Source organism: Melozone crissalis, unplaced genomic scaffold (assembly GCF_028551555.1).
Source record: "Melozone crissalis strain CALT ecotype California unplaced genomic scaffold, PUWL_Pcris_2 ptg000018l_1, whole genome shotgun sequence".
Lineage (NCBI taxonomy): Eukaryota > Metazoa > Chordata > Aves > Passeriformes > Passerellidae > Melozone > Melozone crissalis.
This window is the reverse complement of record NW_026535796.1, coordinates 41,996,453-42,020,954: the sequence shown is the minus strand read 5'-3', so window position 1 is coordinate 42,020,954 and position 24,502 is coordinate 41,996,453. Positions and strand designations below refer to the sequence as shown.

Below are 24,502 nucleotides of genomic sequence, written 5' to 3'. Positions count from 1 at the left end.
CATAGTAATTTCTAAAGTGGAGCATCTTAGAATCTGCTTTGACTTATTCACTTGAGAAAATGGCTGGCTATTCATTCACTCAGAAAATTCTGGACAGCTAGTCAGAAAAAAAGAGAAAATCCAGTCTGATCAACAGTAACTCAAGTTTTGTCTACAACTCTCAGAAACTCAACGCCTTGACCAGAGTTCAGTGTGGTTCATACAATTGCAATGCACTGCAAGTCCTTGCCCTAAAATTGGCCCCAACTAAATCAGGAATTCACAGTCACTTCTGTGTGCGGGTACACACAGCAATGAATTCAGGTCTGGTCTGACCCACCAGCAGGCCACAGGGACTTGTCAGCTGTTTGACAAGAGCCCTGGTTGCAGATGGGGAGCTGCAGATCCTCTGGTGTCGCTGTGCTGCACTGGGAGCTGTGCTGGCCCCTGTTAGGATGTGGGGGCCCCTCAAGAGCCGTCACTGCACAAGGCACAGGTCAGTGTGCATTTGATTGCTTACCCAGGAGCTCAAAAGCACCTCAGGCCTCACCCACTGAAGCTGTAAAGATGCAAATCCAAATGCAGATCCAGTGCTTTATCCAGTGGAAACCAAAGGACTGGTATATCCAAAGGTGGTATATAACTTCAGCAATAAAAATACCGATTTGGTATTCTGGGTAGCCCAGAGCAATCCTCACCATGTTCCTGAAATAATCTCTGCTTCTTAGTGAGTGCATCACGAGTTCTTCATTTATTTTTATGCTTTCATTTATTTTTCTTTATTAATTTTTCTCAAATTTTTAAGGACATTATTCCTGAAGAATATATCAAGAACTTGGGAAATGTCAGATCCTTTGTTGCTCGGTGGATATTGAGTCTCCTCTTACAGCTTTCCAAGTGTCCTGAGAAGGTACCTCTGATACCTTTTGATACCTCAGAGAAGGCAGAACAACAGTGTCATGATGGCAACTGGACTGTTGAGTAAGTGCCCAGCCTGTGTTGCCTCTGGAATTAGCAAGCAAAACTAAAGACTCCACACAAAGATGCAGCACTGCCTGTGCTTTGTAACAAGACCAGATATCTATTTTTTCCTGGTACCTAAGGGCCTGCTTTTGCACAAATAGACAGGAACCCATTTTCTAGGCACTCTTCATGAGAGATCTTGATTGAAGGTAGTGCCAGAACAATTTTGTTAACACCTGTCAGTCAAAGGTGTGATTACAAACCAAATACCTTAGATAATATGCATAGTCTTGGTAACATGCAATACAAACCATTTGCAAAACCCAGCATCATGAATTACTCCAAATATTTGAAGAATAAGTTTAGTAGCTCTGTTGATGGAATTAATCAGCCAGTAGATCTTGAGCACAATAGTTTAAAGCTTGCTTATGTGTATCTGTAAAAACCTTAATCACACCCTGCACTGCAGTGAAGGTTGCACAATAAATTCAGTAGTAACACTTACTTAAAGCAAATACCATTGTGATACTTCTAAAGGAGAAAAAAATGTGGAAATTAATTTATTCTAATGGTGTAGAATTAAAAACAAAACCCTCAGCAAACAACAAACGTCTATCTTGAGGATGAAAAGGAGATTTTATTAATCATAATCATATCTGATCTATATCCCCACTCAAAGTAGGGCTTATTTTGTTGATCAGATTTTTATCAAGTTCTCCAGGTATGCAGATGCCACAATCTCTCTGGGCACCAGTTCTGTGGGGAATTTTTTTCTTGTATCTAACTGAAATTTCTCTTGTTGGAACTTCTTTGCCGCCTTTTGACCTCTTCTGTGCACCTCAGAGAAAGGTCTTTCTCCATCTCCTTTATAACAATGAAGCTAAAGGAAACAATTAGATTTCCTATAAGCCTTCTTTTCTCTAGGTTAAGCAAATCCATTTCTTTAACCTCTCCAAGTGCATCATGTGCTTCCTCTCTTTAATAATGTTGTTGGCCCTCCACTGGACTTGTTCCAATTCTTTCTCATACTGATGGGCACCAAACTGGGCACAGCACCCTCTGTTTGATCACACTTGTGCCTAAGGGAGAGGAATAATCACACCACTGAGTTGCACACTGCACTCACTAACACAGCCCAGCATGTGGTTATCATTCCTTGCCCAAAGAGTGCCCCTTATCCCAAATACACCTCTTAGGATCTTTTCCTTCCTGCAAAATCCCATTAAATATGTATCAATGGGAGAGGGGAGAAAAAAGGACAAGGGAAATAAAATTTTTCAAAGTACAGCTTCCTTTAGGAACACAAAGGCAATGTTAGTAAAGAAGGCTGGATGCCCTGCTGAAGGCATCAGATTTCTTCTCTATGCAGAAGTATGGTATCTCTGTTTGCAAACTTGGGCTTAAAAATACAATAAATACTAAATCACTTCACTTGTCCAAAATCACAAAATAACTTTATCAAACCGAGAGCCTCAATTACCTAGTTCGGTTTTCAATTCAGACTTCAATGTCACTCTTAATCTAAAAGTAATTCAGATCAGACTGTTCAAAATGTTTCTGTGACTGTTTTTTCTTATTGTCCCACTACTGAAATGTTGGTATGAATACTTTTAGCTTGGAACATAGAAACACACCAACAGCCATGAAAGACTTCCTTCTAAAAAAAAAGTGTTTCATTTTCTTTTAGGTTATTTGTTTTTTCCCTTTGGTAGGCATTCAGCCATTTTTACTAGGTCTCTTCTTGTCACCTTAAATTAAATTCATAAAAATGTCAGAACATGACTGACCAAAATTATTTTCTCATCTACACTGTGGTTCTGTTGGGAACTTTTCCCTAGATGATGCTATTTGAATTTGACTATTGACAATAAATTTATTGTCCGTAGAGTTCCAAATGTGTGATGTCTTTTCCTTCCTTCCTGGCTTCACGCTTGCAACTTTTTCCCTTTCTGGGAAAATATTGCCACCCACAAAACACTTTTCTCCTTTTAGAAGAAATGCTGTGCTTCTACCATAGAAGGGTCACATAAGGTAAGACCTCAGGATGAAAAGTCATATCAAAGCCATAGCAAGATGGAAGAAGAATCATATTTCAGAGAAATAGTCCATTTCCCTTCCTCAATCTTTGATATGTAATTAGTTTTTAGCAACTGAGGTTAGCTGTCATGACTATGTAAACTGCTCTGTCATGAGAAAACAGATAACTCTTAGCCTACCACTGTAAGTACCAAATATAGAGGTATTAATAAGAAAAAATTGGTTTAGCATGAACTATTTTGTGTTTCAGAATCATATTCTGAAAGCAAGACTACAACAGTGCTTCCAACATTCATAATTTTACTACAAGTCTCATGATGTTTGGTGTTTTTCCATAAATCTCCAACTTCTGGAGGCATTTCATTACCTGTGATTCTCAGCTCTCATTCAAAAGCAATGCCTGTAGGTCTTGCAGTTGCAGAGAAAATTTTGCAAGTTGGAGCCCTAAAGACTTAAAGCAAAGGTAAAGGCCAAGTACTTTTAAATTCCGCTTTTAAGTTAAACTGTCTCAAGTTCTGACCAAGAACTTCTGAGTTTTGAGGCTGACAGCAGACCTGCTATAAAGTTTCTGGATTAAAAAAATGTTTAATAAATTCAAATATATTAAATAGTTATGCATATTTATATATATGTGAACACTTACAACTATAACTACAAAAAAAAAATTTTTAGATCTTTATGTTTGCTTCTTCAGATTTAAGTCATATACTACTAACTGCACAGGTAGAAGTGTCCACAAAACCAGAGGGGAACAGCCATGGTAAATTTCTATATCTAACAATATAAAGTATAGGAATTAGCAGAATTTTGCATAAAATATTTTTGATAATTGATACTTAATCTGTGCTTGCAATTTGTTGGTTTTGTTAATAGAAAAATTCAATAGCCATGCATCATGATAGGAAAATCTTTTCATTTTGGCTGTGTGCACAGAATGGCTAAGGAATAGGTGGGGAGGGGTGATGAATAGATTCACTTGAAGGATGTTTTGCAATGTTCTAATTCCTGTTCAGCAAAATGTGATCACAATCATTTTGTTAATGAAAGGGTTTACCCCCTTACCACCCAAAAAAACCCAAAAGTTAAAACTCTTATTATTGGCTCCTGCAGGACTTGTTTTCTGTTCTCCAATAACAGAATAAAAGCAATACCATGTACCCAAGGTGGTTTGCCATCCAGGAGGAATAACAACCAGCAAGAAGCACAAAAAAGCACATGCTTGCAAACGATAAACATGCAGGAATGTGTTTGTCTTCAAATACCAAAACAGTTTGGAAATAACTTTTGATTGAAAAATCCATAAATTACTACAGTGTGTTATTTCAACATTTATTCAACTGTGTATGTTTATATTATACCAATCAATATTTAACTCAGCTCATGATCCTGCCACATTCTATTTATACTCATGTATCTATATCAGATAAAGGTTTCACAACTATGTGGTGAATTCCAGTCATGCAGTTCTGATTTTTTTTTATTTGCTTGTGGAACTAAGCAAGTGAAGAGGATGTACTGGAATAATAATAATAATAATAACAAAAAAAGCTTAAGAATAATTTCTTGCCAGAAATAGAGAAATTCAAATATCTGAGTAGAATTGGTTTCAAACAAAATGTAGCTCCTCTTTTCTACTGTTTTTTAATACCAATATAATTATAACTTGTTTTTAAAATTGGAATTGTAGTATAGGCAATGCCAAACCAAACAGAGCTGGCTATGGGGTTTTGATAATTTTCTCTGAGGAGCTATTGTAACAAATACAGTAGGTAGACCTCTGTGTGTACCAGAGGAAGTCAGAAATGCCATGCTCTTTATACTCATCAAGTTTCACAAACAGCAGTTCGGAAGCTGGCTTTTGAATCCCACCACCCTTCTTCCTTCTTCCCCCATGAGTTTTTTATCTTAAATAAAATGGCTGAAGAGAATATTGTAGGAGAAAATTCCTTGTGTGCATATCTATATATACACATATACACAAATCCATGGGCATATACATAAAACACTCACAGATACACACACACACGTGTGCACACACCCAGAGGGCGTTTGGGCACTGAAGAGGCTCCCCAGAGCAGTGGTCACAGCACCAGCCTGACAGAGTTCATGAAGCTTTTGGACAATGCCCCAGAGCACATGGTGTGATTTTTGGGATGGTGCTGCGCTAGGATTTGGACTTTGGTGATCCTTGGGGTCCATTCCAACTCAGAGTATTCTGTCATTCTATGCATAAATGCACCTGCATGCACATACATTTCAGAAAAGGAATATTGCATTTCTGTCCCCACTGGCTCTGGTAGGGGTGTGGAAGGTGAGATGGGGGCTGCAGCTGGGGGCAGTGAGGATGCACCGTGTGCCAGGCTGCCACCAGAGTCCTCTTTGTGCTGCTCACACCAACCCCTGCAGCAATGACAGACAAAAGCCTTTGAGATTATCTGTTTGGTGTGACTGGGAGGAAGCTCTTTCCCATGCTGGGACTCAATCAGAGTCTCAGGTTGTCCCAGCTCACCCTTGTGGGGGCTCAGGGGCTCCAGCATCACAGACAGGGTCCCTTTGAAGTCCTGCCTGCAGGCTCTGTGTGGAGCATGGCTTGCACACCTTGGGATCAAAGCCTTACATGGCCATTGCATCCAGGTGCAAACACTGATTCTCTATTTCCCTGCTCTTTTGATTTTGTCTATATGTCTACTGCTCATCTATTTCTCTGTTTTCCATTTTTCCTTATTTTGTTTTGCACTCTCAATATATTAACACACTAAGTTTTGCTCCACTGAACTAAACTTTCCAACTACATTTCCAAGAAGTTAATCCCATTAACTTTTTTATTGTATTTGAAATGGATTTGCCAAGGAAACAGTATTGCTGTAATTTATAAATCCACTGCAGCACCTCTAGGAGACAACTGTCTCTATGTTTGGACAGGATATGTTATATGGAAATTGAGAGAGAATTTGTAAGATTTATTTTCCACTATTGAAAGCTTTCAAGAACTTAATCTGAAAAAGAGATTATTTCTTTTCTCCCTGTGTCCAGTACACAGTGTTATAATTTTTTAATAAAGATCATATAGCCTTGGAAAGCATTTAACAAGCTTCATTGGGATATTAAGTTACAAGCAAAGTTCTTCTATGAAAAATTCTTAAATGTGGAAAATAATTTGAGATTTTGGACAAGCCATGGCTCACTTATTTGATTTTTTTTATGAAGTTACAAAATAGATGTTGTCCCCAAATACCCTGATCTGCAATGATTAAACTTAGTCTTGTGTGGAGGCCTGGCACAAGTCCTCTGCATCATAGCTTAATGATTTATTTTGCTTCACCCTGAATTTGTCCCTGTTGAAGTCCAAATGTCTTCCAGGGGAGTTGGTTTGGACCATGTAGTCTGTGTGTGATTAAAAAAAAAAAAATCTGCTTTGAATAAATGGGGCTGGGTCCAGGGCATGATAGGGCATGGCTGTGTGGGAGTGATGTTAAATGGGTTTTTATGCTCAGATAGGGTGGCCAGAAGATACCCTGAGGTAGAGCTCTGCCCCATTGCCTGCTACCAGAGGACTGGAAAATGGGGCAGAAAGCAGCCTGGTCACTTGTGGGGAAATGCCTCTCACTTGGGTAGAGATCTCTGTAGGAAAGCTGTGCATGGGGTGGCTGCTGGGGAGGCCAGGAGGGAGGGGAAGAGGTGGGCAAATGGAACCCCAGCATGGCTGTGGCTGCAGGGCAGAGCAGATTCCATCTGTGTCACTGGGAAAGACCTGTATGGCCCCTCCATGAGGGCCAGGTGCTATTCAAGGGACCCTCAGGGGGCATCCAAACTCTAAGGTTTCCAGATGCCCTCCATGGGCTCCTCAGGGCCCTGTGCAAGGCACTGATTTGCCATCAGGAATAAGTTTCTTCATTCCCCATCCCTTGAGCTGGATTATGTCATCGTGCCAGGGCATTAACCTATGGCTCGTACATCTAAATATATTTGATTTTGGGTTTTCTTCTCTTCTAATATTACAGCTTTGCCTGGAGTTTATAAATACTCCATTTAAGGAGCTATTTAGCAGTAACAACATTCCTGAGCTCAATCCAAGAATTGAGCTAATTATGGCTCCCCTTCAAAAATCTATTTCCACTCCCCCTCCCAAGGCCTTCTCTCCCCTGTGGTCAAATAGCCTGAAGATAATAAAGTGCAAAAAACTCCTACCTAAATAAACAGAGGAATTAATTGGATACACTGTCACTGACAGATTAGTAAATCCCAGTCTTCCATTACTTATTTATGTGAGTCATCCTGCTGTGTGGAAATATTTGTGTAATACCCTGATTTAGAAGAATTATATTCAAAACCCACAAAACAGGAGGGTTTTTTGGCATCTTCCCTAAATAGGATAAGGAAGAGTAACAAGTAATCTGTTTTAACTGCTCATTAGCTGGCTAATGCAACTGGTGATAAATACAAAAAAGAAAGTTTCTGCTCTTGCAACTTCATAACCATTGCATTAATTTTTCATTTTTTCATTCAAGAAAAATCATGTCTTACAGTATCCTTGGAAAAAAGCCTTCTCTGTTTATAGGCAATGCAATTCCACATTCTTGGTATATGGAACACCAAACGTTCGGGGATAGCCAGCATCCTGGCAGAGTGCCATGCATCTTATTATGTAGTAGGAGAGCCAAATTTCTTCCTGCACAGTATGTCTATAAATAAATTGCTTCTTCCCAAGCAATTACATAGTAGCATTTTTCCAACCAGCATGCAAATACAGGATTTTTTCTTACTGCAAGTAATAGCCAATTTATATTAGTTTAAGGTCAGAATTATTTTAACAATTATATTGAAAATGCCTTCTCCTGAGCTTGCACAGGGATGTAAAAAAATGCAGTAAAAATTTTTCTTTAAATGACATTTCTTCCCTTGTAAGGATCTGGCATAAAGAAGCCGTCCTTCGGCTGTCTGTAGTTGAAGTGTTATATGCACATTTCAGCAGGTCTGGTAAAGGTTGACACTGCATTCAGCCTGTAGCTGCTTTGGGGTATTTGTGCGGTTTATTTACACAGTGTCTAGAAAAAATAATCTCATAATTTATATTGGTGGCTCTAAGATACTAGAAAATAAATTGGCATTTTGTGATTCTTGATCTAAAATCTGGATGTCAGCAAACTGTCATTGAGCTCCTCATCTCTCAGTCTTATCCAGAACACATGGCTGTTATTTTTGTGGGCTTGACTCATCAGGTTATTGAAACAATGCAGGGAGGAGGTTAGGAAATCTTCATCTGGCTGCTTTGGTAACTTAAATTTATTGTAATAATCAGTCTTAGAAAGTGTCTCTGCTTTTCAATCAGATTGGCATTGTGCCACATCACCTCTTTCAGAAGTGAGAACCAAAAGGAAACTATAGTGGTACCACCCTGTTGAACTTCAAATATTGACAAAATTAGGACACTCCAATATGCAAAGTGTATCTTATTGTGTGACTTCCTTTTATTACACATGGAATGTCTTAGAAACCATGGGGAGACAAGGACTTTCTTTTGTTCCTTCCACACCTCCAGTCATCATCTAGAGTAATTACGTAGTGTATTTACAACTTTTCAGCTTTTTAAAAGGTTTTTTGAGAATGAATGATTGCAAGCTACCTTTCTCTGTTCCTCTTTTGTAACAAAATTTACATTTTTTGACCCTTTATCTTCCTTCTTCTTCCATTATGAAAACTCTCTATACACTTAAATTGTATCTCCCATTCAGAACTTCTTCCATAAGGAAATGTTTGCAGCAGTGGCATCCCATATGGTAAAAGAAGAATAAAAAAACTTTTTATCAGAACTAGAAAATAAATTCCTTTAGATTCAGTATTAAAAACAAGAGCTTGGTAAAAATGCTGACTATATTATTAAGCAGTGTATGGAATTAATATATTTCTTGTGAGTAGTTTCTCATGAAAACTGGTATTTTTTCATGAATTTTGATCTAGTGTGTGCAGCGTAGTTTCTCTGTAGCTTCATCTGTGCCTCCCACTTTGAGTGGGAGCCAGAAAGGTGTCATAGATAGCATTAAGTGGGCCATCTTTCCTTAAGACAAAGTATGTTCTTAAATAATAAATGATCCTGGCAAGTTGTTTATTACCAGCAGTTAATGATCTGTTTATTAGTTAAAGTCTGTGGCTGTTAACACTCTAACAAATCAGTTCACTCTGTTAAACATCAATTTTGAGTACATTATTGGTATTAACCATACAACGAACTAAAACTGTTGCAGACAGTTGATTTTATTGCTGTGGCAGAATTGTATAATGGGAGGCAAAGGTGTTCAGTAGGGTACTGCTGCAGATAGATTAGGTTACATTTGTTTGTATTGGTTAGCAACTGACTTTTATCCACAGTGAGTGTGTATTCTCTTTTCCCAAATGTCTCTCAAGCAGTTTAAAGTCCTACACGCTCTAATTTCTGTGTTTTTTAAGAGTGTAAGAATTACTTTTGTGTCTGCACGTATATTTTGAAAAAAAAAAAATAAATTGGTGGCTTAAAAATTAACTTCTGGAAGGTGTGTGTGATGAATAGCTTGCTTAAAAAAAGTTAAAAAAAAAAAGCTCAGAAATGAAATACTGCTAACACTGCTTGTTTGCCTGAGCAATTGGCGCTAGATCAACTGGTTTTCCAGACTAGTTGCAGCTACTGGCAGGAACAGAGACAGAGTTTGAAGATTCTGGTGTCAGCTCTGCATTAAGCTGTGCTTACATCATGTTAAAATCCCACAAGCATCTTCAAAAAAAAAATAAGAAGACCTGGGATATTAGGTGATCTTGATGTGAATACTTGGTCTTGAGTGGAATGGTGCTCTACAAGGTTTTGGCTCTGCCTAGTCCCAAACCATAAAATGCATGGCTTGCAATTTTGCATCTGATCAGGAAACAAAGCTGTAAAAGTAGGTTCACTCCTAGGGCTCAAGTAGTGGTAATAAGTCTGGCAAGGCTGCATAAATAGGTGTGAGAATTACATTCCAACCCACAAATTCAAGAGTTCAGATCTGTTCTTTCAATTTTGGCCCACTTCTCATAAAAGGTAGCTCTAAATACTTTCAGCATTTAGAAGTAATCCACTGATACATTGGCAGAGAGGAACCCCCAAAAGCTTTACTCTAAAATGCATTAAAAATACTTTTCTCCAATTTTCTTGACAACTAAATTATTTTTAGGGTTTTTTCTATGACAGATTAATCGAACTGATCCAAAACCTTGTATGAGCCCAGTATTATTTCTCTCCTTTCTGGAGGGGCAGATTCAAATTTCATTTAATTCATTTCATTTGGTTCATTTGAATTCAGTTGAATTCAGCTACAACGAGCATAGTTAAACCAGAAATCGGTGGTTCATAGCACTTAGCTAGTGCAAAGGCTATCTCAAAATAGTATCTAAAATTAAATGACACTAACATTATATTGATAATCTACAACTTGCTTGGGGCAGAAAACATTACTGGGGAACGTGTTGTACCACCACAACTGTAGCTGTGGTCTAAAAGGTCAGTACAGAACAAGAATTCAGTAACAAAAGTGACACTTTGGACCCTGAACAGGAGGATGTCTAGCAGAGCTTTCTGTAAAGGTATTAAAGTGTTCAGCTCTTTTCATGTTTGCCAACCAATTTTAATGCCCTGTTGAAGGAGGAATAGGAGGACCTGTGGTTTACACCCAGTGTCAACAGCAAGGCAATTTCCCTAAGAGTAAGTACTGCTTTCCTGAGAGATTTAATTACCCTCGAGGTCCTGTGGTTTTCATCCAGACTTGCAATTAGCCAGTTATCCCACAGGAAGGTATTTGCAATGTAATCTGAATTAAAACCAAATCCAACTCCTGTTAAAACCAAAGCTAATGTAGATTTGCTGAAATTCTCTCTCTGTCTGTTTGTTGCCAGTTTACCTTGTTTAGGGGCTTGAGCTGCTGCAGCTTCCCTGTCACTCAGGGTCACCTACCCTGCTTCAGAGCAGTCCTGGAAAACAAAGCATCAAGAGAGGGGAAGGAGGACAGCTCAGCTCTCACCTTGGCTAGGCAGTGACACAAACTTTCCCATTTGCCTTTGGGAACACCAAATCACATTCTAATCTTGCAAAAAATTGCAGATTTTATAAACCGGTGCTATAGAAATGATCGTAACTGGTGTCACGTTGCTCCCTGTAGCCCGTGAGGATTACTGCCTGCAAGTTCCTGCAGCTGGCATTCTGAGTTTGTGTGCATTATAAGCACAAGTTCAGACATATCCAAGGAAATCTGTGCTGGTTGCTGTTTGAGTGGATTGTTGGTGCTATAAATTTGAATGCACTGACACTTTCTTCTTGCCTGAAATGTAGTGATAGCTGTATATGTTAGCATGTGTTTTTATATTAAAGTCCTGTGTAGGATGGCATGAATGCTAAATGTGTTTTCCTTTACTGAATGCCTTTTACTGTCCCTTACTCTGCCCTGTTTAAAGAGTGCCACAGAGCAATGAGTGGTTTTAACAGGAAAACCTCTGAGTTGTTTCTGGTAGCATGTATTTTTTTCTTATCAATGCATCACTCTGCAACACTCTACAAAATGCAGCCTACTGCCAAAACAATCGACTCTTCCTGGACTTTTACTTTCCTTCAATCTGTAAGAGCAAGGCTCCATTTGAATCCTTTTAAATTAATATTGTGAATGACACATCAGAGAAAAGTGTGTATTTTACCAGTCAGGCGTGAGGGTGTTTGAAATCAGCCTTCAGTTTGAAGTGACAGACAGCAGCCAGACTAACAGAGCACAGGGAGGGAGAGAGGGAAGTTGTGTAGGATGGACAGGTCAAGCAACCCACAGGAAAGGAAATACTAAAATTATGCAACTTGATGTCCCATTGTTCTTTCTCTTTAAGAACAGTGTCTATATTATTGCAGTCACTCTCAGCACAGAATTGCTCTACATGCAGTAAACAGGCAGAAAATTCAAATGCATTTTCAGAATTAAAGGTGCTATATTTGCAATGGCTAGATTTTCTCATCTAGATTTGAATGCAGAGACAGCACCAGTTTGATGGTTTCCGAATAAGTGTGTTGGTGGAATTGCTGTGCACAGTCTGACTCCTGGATTGCTTAAGAGTGAATGTTTCAATTTTCCTCCTTGAACCTTGTTTGAGACTGCACAACATGCAACACAACCAAGTGTGGAATATAGCCCAGAAAATTTAAGACACTGACTGAGGACTGTTTGTGCATCACTCCCCTTTGAGGACAGAGCAAGCAAAGGGCATGTCAAGCTAAAGCTTTTGTTAACCACAGCCAGTTCTGAAGTCAAGGCATTGTGTGCACCAAAAAGTCAGATTTCTTTCAACATAGCTCTTTCCAGAACTTGATGCTCATGTTTAAATCATTTTAGAATTAGGAATCCAGTTGTTGGGGCCAGAGTATAGACTAGGGAATATTTGTACAAAATATTTAAAGTTGTTCTCTGGTTTCCCTGGATCCTGCTAATGTTTCAACATGGGCCAGTCTCTTTTTGCTGAAATAGGGCAGGCTGAGGTTAGAAAAACCTAAAATTAGTGGGATTTAAACTCTAATGGCTAGACTAAAGCATTAGTCATCTGATGACTGATGCCTTAAGATGTCTTTGTAAAGAAAATACTTTTCAATCAAAAGAAACCAAAACACTGCACTACCTGCTTTAGGCAGACTGAGAATATGTGTGTGTATTGGAAAATTGGTTGAGTTGCAAAGGTTCTGAAAGTTATCCCAAACTTTTAAAAGTTTTGTCTTATGTATTTTACAAAATGAATATACACAGGAACTTCACATGACACTAGTCATGGGTTGTGCAATATTTAAAGATGCACAAGTAGATAACCTTTCAGATAGAGCACCAAATTAGTGATGAAAATGGGTAGATGTTGCTGTCACTAATTGCTGTTTCAAATCCATCTCCATGCCCTGTTCAAAACAGCAAATTTTGTAAGCAGCCTGAAATTCAAAGGTTTGGAAAGGAAAACTTTCTACAGACAGTTATTGTGAGAGCTGTTATTGGGCTAAAATTTGGTGTTCTGAAAACATCTGGAGTCTCAGTGTGACTTTTACTCCTAAGTAGAATGCCTTCTCTTATTTTTGGGTCACTTATGAATAAGAAGTGGTAGAAGCCCACAACTCACTCTAAAGGAAGCCTGCTCTGTGAACTGTGGTGCCTCTCTAGGAGCATGCAGAAAGGTAGGAAGAAGATCTGCAACTCTTCTTCAAGCAGTGCAGATGCTCACAGTACACATGATAATATAGCTGAAAGGCTCAAAACAACCCCAGCAAAAAACCTTTTCCATGAGAAAATTAAGAGTAGATCAGAGTGCTCTATAAAATCACATTCTTTATGCACTGACATTCCTTGGCTAGATCTTTCCTAAAATACCTTATGTCCACTGGATTTTCTCAACAAATGGTAGCAAATGCATGTTTACTACCCTGAGGCTAAACCACAGTGAAGAACTGGCCCAAGAAATGCATATATCCATCCATCCATCCATCCATCCATCCATCCATCCATCCATCCATCCAAGTTTTGAGCACATTTAAACCTCAAATCAGTTGCCAATGTATGTTGATGTATCGACTGCAAGAGGTAGAATGGGGAAAGAGTCATTATTCCCTCTCCCTGAGAATATTTACCAATGGCAACAGGATTCATCCTCACTCCCAAAAGCATCTTGTGCCACATCAGCACAGAAATAAAGAGGATGCCATCAATAAAACTTCTGAGAAAGGAAATATCCCTGACTTTTGGCTCCTGTATCATGTTCTCTGCTCAGTTCCTAGTCCAGAATTTCATCTAACTACACAGCATGCTGACCTCTTGAAACAGGCATCAGGCCCAGAATATGATCTTGCATATCCTACTAAAACTTTGGAACAAATCCATCAAAAAACCTCTGAATTTACATTTTCATAAAAAAAAAAAACCAGAGTTCCCTTCAAAAACAAAAGTTTGAAGACTAGGCTGTGAGAAAGCAGTGCATAGGAATTAGAAAGAAAATAGAAATCCAAAGGCAAAGTGTCTAGAGACAGCTGGAAATGGATAAATACTGGCTTAATATTCCTGATTCATAGGAGCAGAAGACATACTTGTTGCTCCAAAATATTGTATAATCCCAAATTACAAAAAAATCCCTGTCTCATTAGATGGGATTCAAAGTATAAAAGGTACATGTTGCAAATTTTCAGCTAAAGGTGAACATGCATCACAAAAGTTCAAAAATCTAGTTCTGGTTAGTTTGGAATTAGATGGTTAGTTGGGAAGAAAATAACCATAAATTAATTCAGACCTCAAGTTAATCGTACCTAAATTTAATATTTTCTGGAGGCTTTCAGAAAAGTATCAAAACACTTAAGTATATCAATATTGCAAATAAACTTTTCTTTAGAAATACTAAAAAGAAACAAATCCAAACATAATATAAACAAAACTTTTTAGTTCTGTCATCTAGTGGTTTGAATCTTGTGTTGAGTTCTACAAATGATCTTTGCAGGAAATAGGCAATTTTTGCCTAAATTAGAACACAAATGAGGATGTGGTTTACTGACAGCGAGATAGAGACATAGATTAAAGTTGAGAACATTAGTAGGTAAATACAATAACTCTTCCACTTCAGTTGCTTCATTGGATGATGTTTTTCACCTAACGTAAGCACTGATCACTGAAACAGATTATAATTATATTTATTTCAATGGTATTATCAAAACATCATCTAACCAAGATAGTATTTCTGTAGTTCCTTCTGGCATATTTGCCTCGCCTACTTCAAATCTGTTACCCTTCATTATATATTTATCCACTATAGATTTGTTGGTTTTATTTTTGTACTTTTGACCTTCATTACTAATACTATTTCCTGGATTTATAAAAAATGCAAATGATATATATTCATGATATGTATCTGACACACTTCACTAAAAAAAGTGGTTTCAGTCATATGGTGTTTGGAAATGATAATGTGACTTTTAGCTGGAAGATACTCTCTATTTCACTTCTGATTCAAAATCACTGGCATGTACCAAGCAGAATTCCACAGGTATGGGATTGGGCTCCAGTTCTAGCTCCACCATGGTAAACACTGTTAGATTAGACTACAGTCATATCCACAACTCTAAATCTCCTGAAAGCCGTGAAAGTCTGAACATACATCATGCGCATGGTACAGAAAACAGTGCAGTAGCTGTCCTTTTGTACAGCTGATTTATTTATTTTTAAGGCTGACTTTATTGCTCGAGCTCCCTTGCAAAGACTTTTGAGGTTCTTTGCACTACAAGAGTTACTTTGGGTGTAACCTCCAGAGCCTTTTCAGAGAGAGGAGAGGCTCTGGTGGCATTATGTATGTACACTTTATACTACAGAGAAGACCTTTAGCCAATGTAATAATGCCTGGGTGGAATGATAAATGCTGACAACATACAATTTCCATTGATTTGCAGCTGTGTGTGCTCAGGAGCTGTTGTGGTTTAAAATCCAGTGTTGTACATGATGATCCAAAAATTTAGTTCAGTTATTGGAAAAAGGTAAATGAACAATAGAAGTCTTCATTTGATTTATGTTTATCAGTTGAGAAAATGGTCCTTTGGCTTTTTTTGTTTGCTTTATTTTAATTATTCAACTTTACAATAGTACAAACCCTGGCATAGAAAGTGATCTAATAGCATAATGAGCAGAACTTGTGCGCAGTGTTTGTAGGGAACAGATACACAGACCTCCCTCTCCACCATCACATGTGACTGTATGTATAACATGGGGAATTAGACCTAGCTCATCCTTACAGAGAAAAATTAAAGTGCTAATAGGTTAGAGTGAAGCCATCTTGTCTGGAAGCTGGTAAGCACACTGCTACAGTATGTTTAGATTCCAGAAGAAATGTTGGCTGCTGGCTGTACTGTGATTGAGAAGCACTTTGTAAACCTGGATCAGTCATGGGTGTGCAACAGAGCCACTATGTCAGCCTCTCCAGCACATCCCTTGGAATGAATTTTTCCTTAATGTAGATGTCCAGATCATCCCACTTTGCTGAGCTTGAATGGGTTTGATCACAGTATCTTTGAGTAAAGAATCTCACTCAAACTGCTTTGATGGGGAACAAAGCCTCCAAGCACCAAGGCATCCTCCTGTTGACTCCTGCCGTTGCAGCCAAGGACCCAAAGTGTACTACCACTGTCCCCTTGCAAAGGTGCACTGTGTCAAAAGATTCTTCTCTGCAACAATCTGCTCAGTTTGGATGCAGATTTCTCTGTTAAGATGAAAAGTCTTTTCTTGCTGAGTCATTAATATCATATATCCTCATTTGCCAAGTATGCTGTTAGTTGGAATAGAGATGAAACTTGCAAAAAAATCTCATTGGCCTTTGTTCAAATTCATGGAAACCTACAAGAAATTTTACTTCACTAGCTTATATCAAATCAGACTGAACCCATACCAGCTTTTAAATTACTACAGCATCTGATTTGTCTATAACAAAATTTGTCTATGTTGACTCATTACAATTCTGAAAAAAAATCACCTCTGACCACTAACAAAGGGGGTAGTGTATCTTGAGAACTCTGTGTATGACTAACTGACATATACAATAAATACAAATGTTACTACAGTAACAGATTGAAATTATAGAGTTCATTTAAACCTTTTTCCAACTTCAGCTTAGTCCCCGCTAAAGCACACAGGAAATAAACACATTGAGCTGTCTGGCACCAGGCAACTATCCAGGTCCTGCTCTGTCTAGCACTGAGCTAGGCTTATCCATCTAATCAACATTAGGAGGTTTATTTATGTCAGACAGATATATTAGTAATAAATGAATTTATTCAGTAGCTTGGTGGATTTATACGTGTACAAAATCATTTTAGTTTAAGCAGACTTAAAACTGAGTGACTCCACTACTTTTATGGGCTGTATCCTGAAGCCCTTAGCACATTCTAGTCTCCTCTTCACAAGAAAAAAAAAAAATACAACCCAAACCACACAACGCCAGCCCCCACCCCCGACACACACCAAAAAAAGCCCAAAACAAAAAACCAAAACACATCACCAAAACAAAACACTAATTGAAGTCAATGGAATGTTTACTGGAGCAAAAACTGCAAAAGACTTAAGAACTGGTGAAATGCAAGTGAACATGAAGCTAGCAAAGTGGCATTTCAAAGGGTAGTGGTATGTTTATATACTTTGTATGCAATATTCCATGTATAAAAGTCTGTTTCAATTTTTAAAGCCCAAGATAGTTTGTAGAGGAGAAACAGCTGACGGAATTCAGAAGGGATATCTGGGTTTTCTTCATCACACCTATTTGTACTTTAGACAGACTTTGTTTTAAGGCATTAATTTGACATGCGAGCCAGGTCTGTGCTACGTTGAAGACTGTTTTCACTGATTCCTCTGTTGTTTTTTAGAAAACAGGACTGAGAATTCTCTTAGTGCTAAGGTTTATCCATTTCAATCAGACAGTGAGTGGCACATTCCCACCTCATTCGCAGTTTTTAATTCCAATTGCTTTTGAAATGTCCCTTTTCCTTCCCCCCTTTATGCTGCCACTTGAAAGTTGAAATGCAGCAAGAATGGAACGTTAGGTGCCAGTTTTCTGAATTACAGGGTGACTGCTTTAGCTGATCCCAAAAAGCAAGTGTCTTTTTATACCGCATAAAAGCCTGAAATGTTTACATATCAAAAGGCTATAGGCCAATTTCTGTCAAAATTATACATGAAGTTAAGCAGTACAAGCAATTTATTTAAACACTAGTCATTGTAGAAAAATTCAAAACCATATGCTCTTTTAGCAGTTTTTCACAAATGCATTTGACCCATGACTTGGCAAGACATGCATGCTTCATAATTTACTCTAAATTTCAAATCCTCTTGACATTTAAATAAAAGATCTTCATTAATAAAGTTTATATGAATGAAAACTTTAGAAGCCGATATCGTTAGAGGGAAGCTTTCAGAAAAAAACCCAACCGCTTTTCTGCCTCGTTTTCAAATGACTGACTCTCCTAATCAGTTCAAGATAAGTTTATTCTGGGAACAAATTACGCTAATTTCGCATTGTATGACTTTTATACTTTTTTTTTCCTGGTGAAGCAATGATGCAATCAATTTGAAACAAACGTGGGTGAGCGCTGCAGGGTGATGGCATTTCTAAGTGAGAGATGTGCCGCGAAGCGCGCTTTCGCCGCCGCTCGTAACCAAGCCCCCGGTTCAGCCCTCGTTGCCCCTGGCGTGGGGCGGGAGCCGCAGCCGACCCGCTGCCCACGGTGAGCCCGGCCCGTGCAGTGCCGTGCCGAGCTAAGCTGGGCTGGGGTGCCCCGGGCCCCTCCCGGCCGCCAGCCCCGGTGCCGTTCCAGCCGGCCAAAGGCTCTGCCGGGAAGGCGGTGGGTGCCTCTTGCATCCCCGGAATTGTTCTTCAATGTATTAAAATAATAATAAAAAAAAATGTCTGTTTTCTCAACAAGCGCATTTTCATAGACTTGTGTATGGTGATTGCTTTGTATGGAATCGTGTTTGGGTAATAATATTGAAAATCAGCGCGGTGTTTACCGTATTTCATACCTAACAGCTTGCTCTGCCCAGCGCTATGCTCCTCTTTAGATCCCTCTTTCAACCCATGCTGTGACCACCCTCCCGTAACAAACAATTGCTTAGCAACACTATGCAGCACAATTTGCTTGTGTTTCATTTGTTATTACAATTTCACCCCGACATTGTGCGACAACTGATTGTTTATTTAACACAATTTTCCGTTTGCCAGGTTAGCGAAGAGCGCATGGGAAATGAGAAACTCCGAGAGCGGGTTTTGCCAAGCGGGTATCAAAACCGGGGGTTTCACGGCAAAACGACTCACACTAAAACAAAACAAAACAAAATAGAATAAACCTTCCCCACTGGGGGGACAAGTTTTTGGAAAATATAATTTTTAAATTAAGAATAAAGGTAGGCGTTGTAGCATGGTGGATCATCCGTCAGGGGAGCAGAAAACTCTTGGGGAAGCCGAGCGCCCGTCCGGCCCGGGCGGTGTGTGCTGCTCCAGCGCCGCGGCTCCTCCGGTGCCCACGCGTGTCCCGCGGTGCTGACACCACCTGGGAGAAGCCGGACAGCCATGGACATGAAGCCCTGACGCCAGTGATGCTGAACACGCTAGAAGCCAGGTGTCCCCACCGCGGGTGTCCCCACGGCAGGAGCGGGCTCTGGGGCTCACCCGGGTTGTTCCCCGAGGGGCGGCAGTCCCGGCTGAGCGCTGTCCCCGCCGCTCCGAGCCCCCGGGATGCTCCAGACGGGCCGATGCGGAGCAGAGCGGGCCGTGCCCCGCTGCCGGCCTCCCCTCGGGCCCGGCTCTCCCGGGACCCCGAGCCCCGCTCCCCTCCCGAGGGATGCTGCGGCGCATTGCTGCAGAGCCGCTGAGGACGTGGAGGAGCATCCCGATGGCGGCATTAAGCAGGCGCTGCTCTGCATGCAGCGTGACCGGCTGCACTCAGGGAATTACTGACCAAAAAACCCCAACAAACGGAAACTCCCTCGCCGAGCCCACCCTCGAACAAACAAAAAAATAAAGAAAACTCTCAAAATATCAACAGAAAAAAAAATTTCTCAATTCTATCCAAAAACCCGCCGAACACTCTGTCAAATAGTTTCACTTTCCATCAAATTTGAAAAACTTGCACGAAGTTCAGGTCTAAATGCCAAAGGCGTAAAGAAATGGTTAGGCAGATAAATTGAAGCAAAAACCGATGCAGCTAATTGAACACATTGCGAAGTATCAACAAAGCGAGAATTTAGTTTTGGCATTTTTTTTTTAACGCTTATACAAGTCTTTCGCTGTAAATACGTTTCAGATCATTCTCAGGTGCGGTTTTAAATCCTGGAATATAGAGGAAAGAAAGGCTAAAGATAAAGTGCGAGTAAGCGCTAACGAGGATATTCTTTGTTGAGGAAAAATAATGTGTTCCTCGTAAACGGACTCTAATGGCTTGTTTTCATTTCATGCGTACAATTTCCTACCTTCTTTGATGGAGAGTTGATGGGGTAAATAGTCTAATCTTATTCAGTTCACCTCCTGTGGATTCCCAGGGACAGTCGTGACAGACGAAGTATTCTGCAAATCACAAGAGCCAGCTACCAGGAGAGCCAAACCTCTTAATAGGAAGAGTTTTAGGGATTTAAAATTTCTCCATTTAAAAATTCATAGAGCATGCAAAATATGAAGTTTTCCGCATCATTGCAACTTTATGGGCTTTGTTTTCTAAGCTAGATAATTAAATATTGAAAAGAAAAGAAATAGGCACCAAGACAGATCAGAAGTAAATTGGGATACCTACCACACCCGGGGATTTGAGATGGCACTGGTCTTTAACGTTTACGTCTCTTGGCTTGTATTAAAAATATAAGGCGATACCTGTCTGAATCTGTTAAAAAAGAAAAAAAGAAAGAAAGAAAGAAAACATAGAGATAGAAGTTTACAATATTCATGTGTCCTTGTTCCACCAGGTGACCTAGGAAAATAGTAAAAATAAAATAGTTCAGTTACTCAGTGAAGACGTTGTTGCTTCACTGCATAAACCTTAAATCACAGAAACACATACTCTTCAATGCCCGCTCAGCCCTCCGAGCCGGGGACGCAAGATTCAAATCGTGCTACAGAAACACTCGGAGTGGGGGGGCGTTGCATGTTTATGTGGCAGTTTATTTTTTTTTTTTTTTAAAGTGCTTCTTAAGCAGTTCGAAGCATAAATAATGAATCTGAGCCTTAGACAGAGGAAATCGCACCCACTAATGTGAACTAACACGACCAAAGTAGGCGCATAATGGACAAGACTAGGAGCTGCTAACCACTTCTACACAATGGCATTAATAAGATTAACCTGGGCAATTAGCCGGTGCAGCAGAGATCAAGCCTAAATCTGGGGCCTTTCTAAAAAACCCACTAATGGAAAGGATTACGTTAATTTCATTAATTCTCAATACACAGACTCGGGCTGCTTTCACTCCTTTGTGTAACCCCCACCTCTTCCCCACCAAAAAAAGGGGAGAAAAAAAAAATCAAATCTGGTTTTGTTTGTCATCTGCATATTACCAGGAACTAAATCCAGGATGACGTCGCCTGGGTATAAAAAAGGGAAGAGGTTCAGATGGATTATACTCCGAGCAGCCCTCTGGGTTGAGATCAGTAAACAGGCGAGAGTTGAGGGGGGAAAGTTCCAGGGGTGGATCCTGCGCACACGCACACACACCGCACACGCGCGCACAGACACACACGCACACTCTGCCCGCAAGCTGCCCTCGGAAAAGGCTCTTTTCTTTTCGCTCCGATCCCTTTTTCAAATTTATCCGAAAAGTTTCGATTTCGCGTCCTTCCAGCCTCTTCCCCCCCCCTTCCCCAGCCACCACCTACCCTCCCTCCCGCCCTCCTCCCTCCCTCCCCCGGCCGGTCCCCGCCGCCCTGCCCTGCACGCTTTGGGGCATGCCTGTGAGCATGTTCAGCATCGACAATATCCTGGCGGCCAGACCTCGCTGCAAGGACTCGGTGCTGCTGCCCCCGAGCGCCGCGCCCGTCGTCTTCCCCAGCCTCCACGGGGACTCGCTCTACGGCAGCGCCTCCGACTACGGCGGATTTTACTCCCGGGCGGTGGCTCCAGCCTCCGCGCTGCCGCCGGCCGTCACTGGATCTCGGCTCGGCTACAACAACTACTACTACGGGCAGCTGCATGTGCCCGCGTCCCCCGTGGGCCCTTCGTGCTGCGGGGCCGTGCCGCCGCTGGGCGCTCAGCAGTGCTCCTGCGTGCCCCCCGCAGGTAAGGCGGCCCCCGTGGGACGGGACGGGCCGGGATGGGACGGGCCGGGCCCCCTTTGTTCCCGCAGCCCGGGGCCCGAGCGGTGGCGGGGAGCTGGCGGCCGCAGGAGAGCGGCCGGGCGGCGGGAGGGGGCAATTTCTGTTCGGGACGGGACAGGAGTGGGGGGAAGCAGCGATCTCATGCAAAGCCTATCGTCGACTCGTCTGTCTGTCCGTAGGTTACGAGGGCACTGGGTCAGTCCTGATGTCCCCTGTTCCCCATCAGATGTTGCCCTACATGAACGTGGGCACTTTGTCCCGGACGGAGCTGCAGTTACTGAACCAGCTGCACTGCAGGCGAAAAAGGCGGCACCGGACTATCTTCACTGACGAGCAGCTGGAAGCGCTGGAAAACCTCTTCCAGGAAACGAAATACCCGGACGTGGGCACGAGGGAACAGCTAGCCAGAAGGGTGCACTTAAGAGAGGAAAAAGTGGAGGTACTTTGCTTTCTTTTTCCTTCTTCAACCCTCCCATTCGCACTCAAACGCACCCGAGCCGGATGTAACGCGGTGCGGCTCCAGCCCGGCTCTGCCAGCGGAGCCGCTTTGCGGGGTCAGAGGGAAAGTTCTTTATTCTTTCCAAGTGCCCTTCCTTGGGCCGGCCGGCCGAGCCTGTCCCAGGGCTGTGAGGGATTGTCGGCCGGCGGCTGTGCCTCCCGAAGGCGCCCGGCCCGTCCCACCCGAGCGGCTGCTTCCCCCGCCTCCGTCCGTCTGTCCGTGCGCGGCCACTCACACCGGCCCCGGCAGGGCTCCTGCGGAGCTGAGGTCAGCTGCGGGTTTGCATAGTTTTATTTTTATTTTTCCCTCTAATAATTTAATTTCTTAACGCAACAGGTTTGGTTCAAAAACCGCCGGGCGAAGTGGAGGAGGCAAAAGCGATCGTCTTCAGAGGAATCAGAAAACGCACAAAAGTGGAATAAAGCGTCTAAAACGTCACCGGAGAAGAGACAAGAGGACGGGAAAAGCGACTTGGACTCTGACAGCTGATACTTCTAAGTGGGGGGGACATTTCCCGTGGACTGTCCGATACGCTCCAGAGGATGCTACTAATCTTGCACAAGATCTGCCTTGTTGGAGGGGGAAAATATCTGTATATAGTGTACAATGCCCCGAGCTAATTCCGTGTAAATAAAATGTGTTGCGGAGGTGTTGCACAGGTAGACGGCGGCGCGTTTGTTCACTCTGCGCCGCGGGGAGAGGGAGACGAGCGGGACAAGGGAGCGGGGAGCGGTGGTGCGCGGATCCCCGGGAGCAGGGCGGCCTGGCCGGGCAGTCCCGTGTTGGGGAGCGGTGTCGGTGTGAGAGCCGGCGGAGCGCAGCGGTGTCGGTGTGAGAGCCGGCGGAGCGCAGCGGTGTCGGTGTGAGAGAGAGCCGGCGGAGCGCAGCGCTGGCGGGCCCGCTCTCCGCAGCCCGGGCAGCGATGGTGGGTCTCGCACCGGGGGGAAACGGCCGAGGCCCAGCCGGGCAGCCCGGTACGGGATCAGCCCGGTAGGAGTCCGAGGCCGGGAGCGAACCCCATTCTCCTCCCGAGGGCCGCCCGCTGCAGTCCGGCCCCGCTCGCTTCTCCCGGCCACCGCGCCCTTGGGAACGCCAGCGGGCCAAGCAAACCCGGCCCCACACTTGTTGGCTCTGCCCCGTCTCCCTGCGCTTTCCCCATCTCCCTGCGGCTGAGCCTTGTTGGGTTTCCAAAGCGTTCGTCTTTGACCCTCGTTTGAGAAGCCGTCTCTCTTCAGCGGTGTTTAAAGTTGTTGTTAATAAATGTTAGACATTATCAGATGGATTGCACTTGAGGGGAGTACGAGCCCTTGTGTGCTGCTTTTCTTCAGGTGTTTCAGAGGAAGTTGCTAGTGGAAGTTTTCTCCCCTTTGAGGCAGCACCTTTGCAATTACGAAAGCAGCGACAGCCTGGTCTCGTTTTACTCTTCCCTCTGCGAGGGCCTCGTAGTTGAGACGTCTATTCCCCCTTTAAAATTCACGTTCGTTTTCCTTTTGCTTTTTTCCCTGTGACTCTCCAGCTCAGAGCTTATCATTTGAGAGAGGAGCCACGGCGGCTTCCCCATGGTGTTGTGTTTAGGAAGATCCTTCTCTCTTGTTGCTTAAAAGACTGTTCATAAAGTTAAAACAAATAACCTGAAAGTGTAAAGCCAATTCAGACGATCTCTGGCCCGAAAACTTCAGGCTGTGCCTTTCATTCAAAGTTAAGTGGTAGTGAGCTGATTTTTCTTAATTATGGCCAATGCCTAAACTCACCTGAATCTATTAAATCTCACCTAGTTTAGACCAATTGTTTTTTCAAATACACTCATCATTACTTCAAGTGACACAAGAAAGCATCTGCTGCTGTGTTGCTTGCCTTTTTCCTATTTTTTCGTGATGTATCCAGGTTTTTGTGGGCGTTATAACACAGTGCATACTGCAGGTGTTAGTGTGATAGAGCCAGTCTTACTACCTGTCTGCTCAGGTGGGTTTTTAATGTCAATGTTTCCACATAGATGCAGTATCTCTTTCTGAGCGACCTCTCACCACGCCAAGATGTAGGAACAGCTGCTGAGGAAGCAATTCAGTGTGGTTTAGTGTGAGCCACTCCTTCAGGGGGCTAAGAGTTTCACAGCTACTGCTGGCTTGAAGAAAAAGAAATTCAGCCTCTTGTTCCTCGGTGCAGCAAATGGATTCTTCTTCTCGGATACATGGGATGGTTCGG

At 42.1% G+C, this 24,502-nt stretch overlaps 1 protein-coding gene across 1 annotated transcript; it reads left to right on the top strand.

Moving 5' to 3' along the window:
* Positions 1 to 21,432: 21,432 nt before the first annotated feature.
* GSC (goosecoid homeobox) lies at positions 21,433 to 22,789 on the top strand. The gene is made up of 3 exons (XM_054276279.1): positions 21,433 to 21,763; positions 21,981 to 22,240; positions 22,637 to 22,789. The coding sequence occupies exons 1-3, from the start codon at positions 21,433 to 21,435 to the stop codon at positions 22,787 to 22,789; spliced, it is 744 nt and encodes a 247-aa protein (XP_054132254.1).
* The last annotated feature ends 1,713 nt before the right edge of the window (positions 22,790 to 24,502 follow it).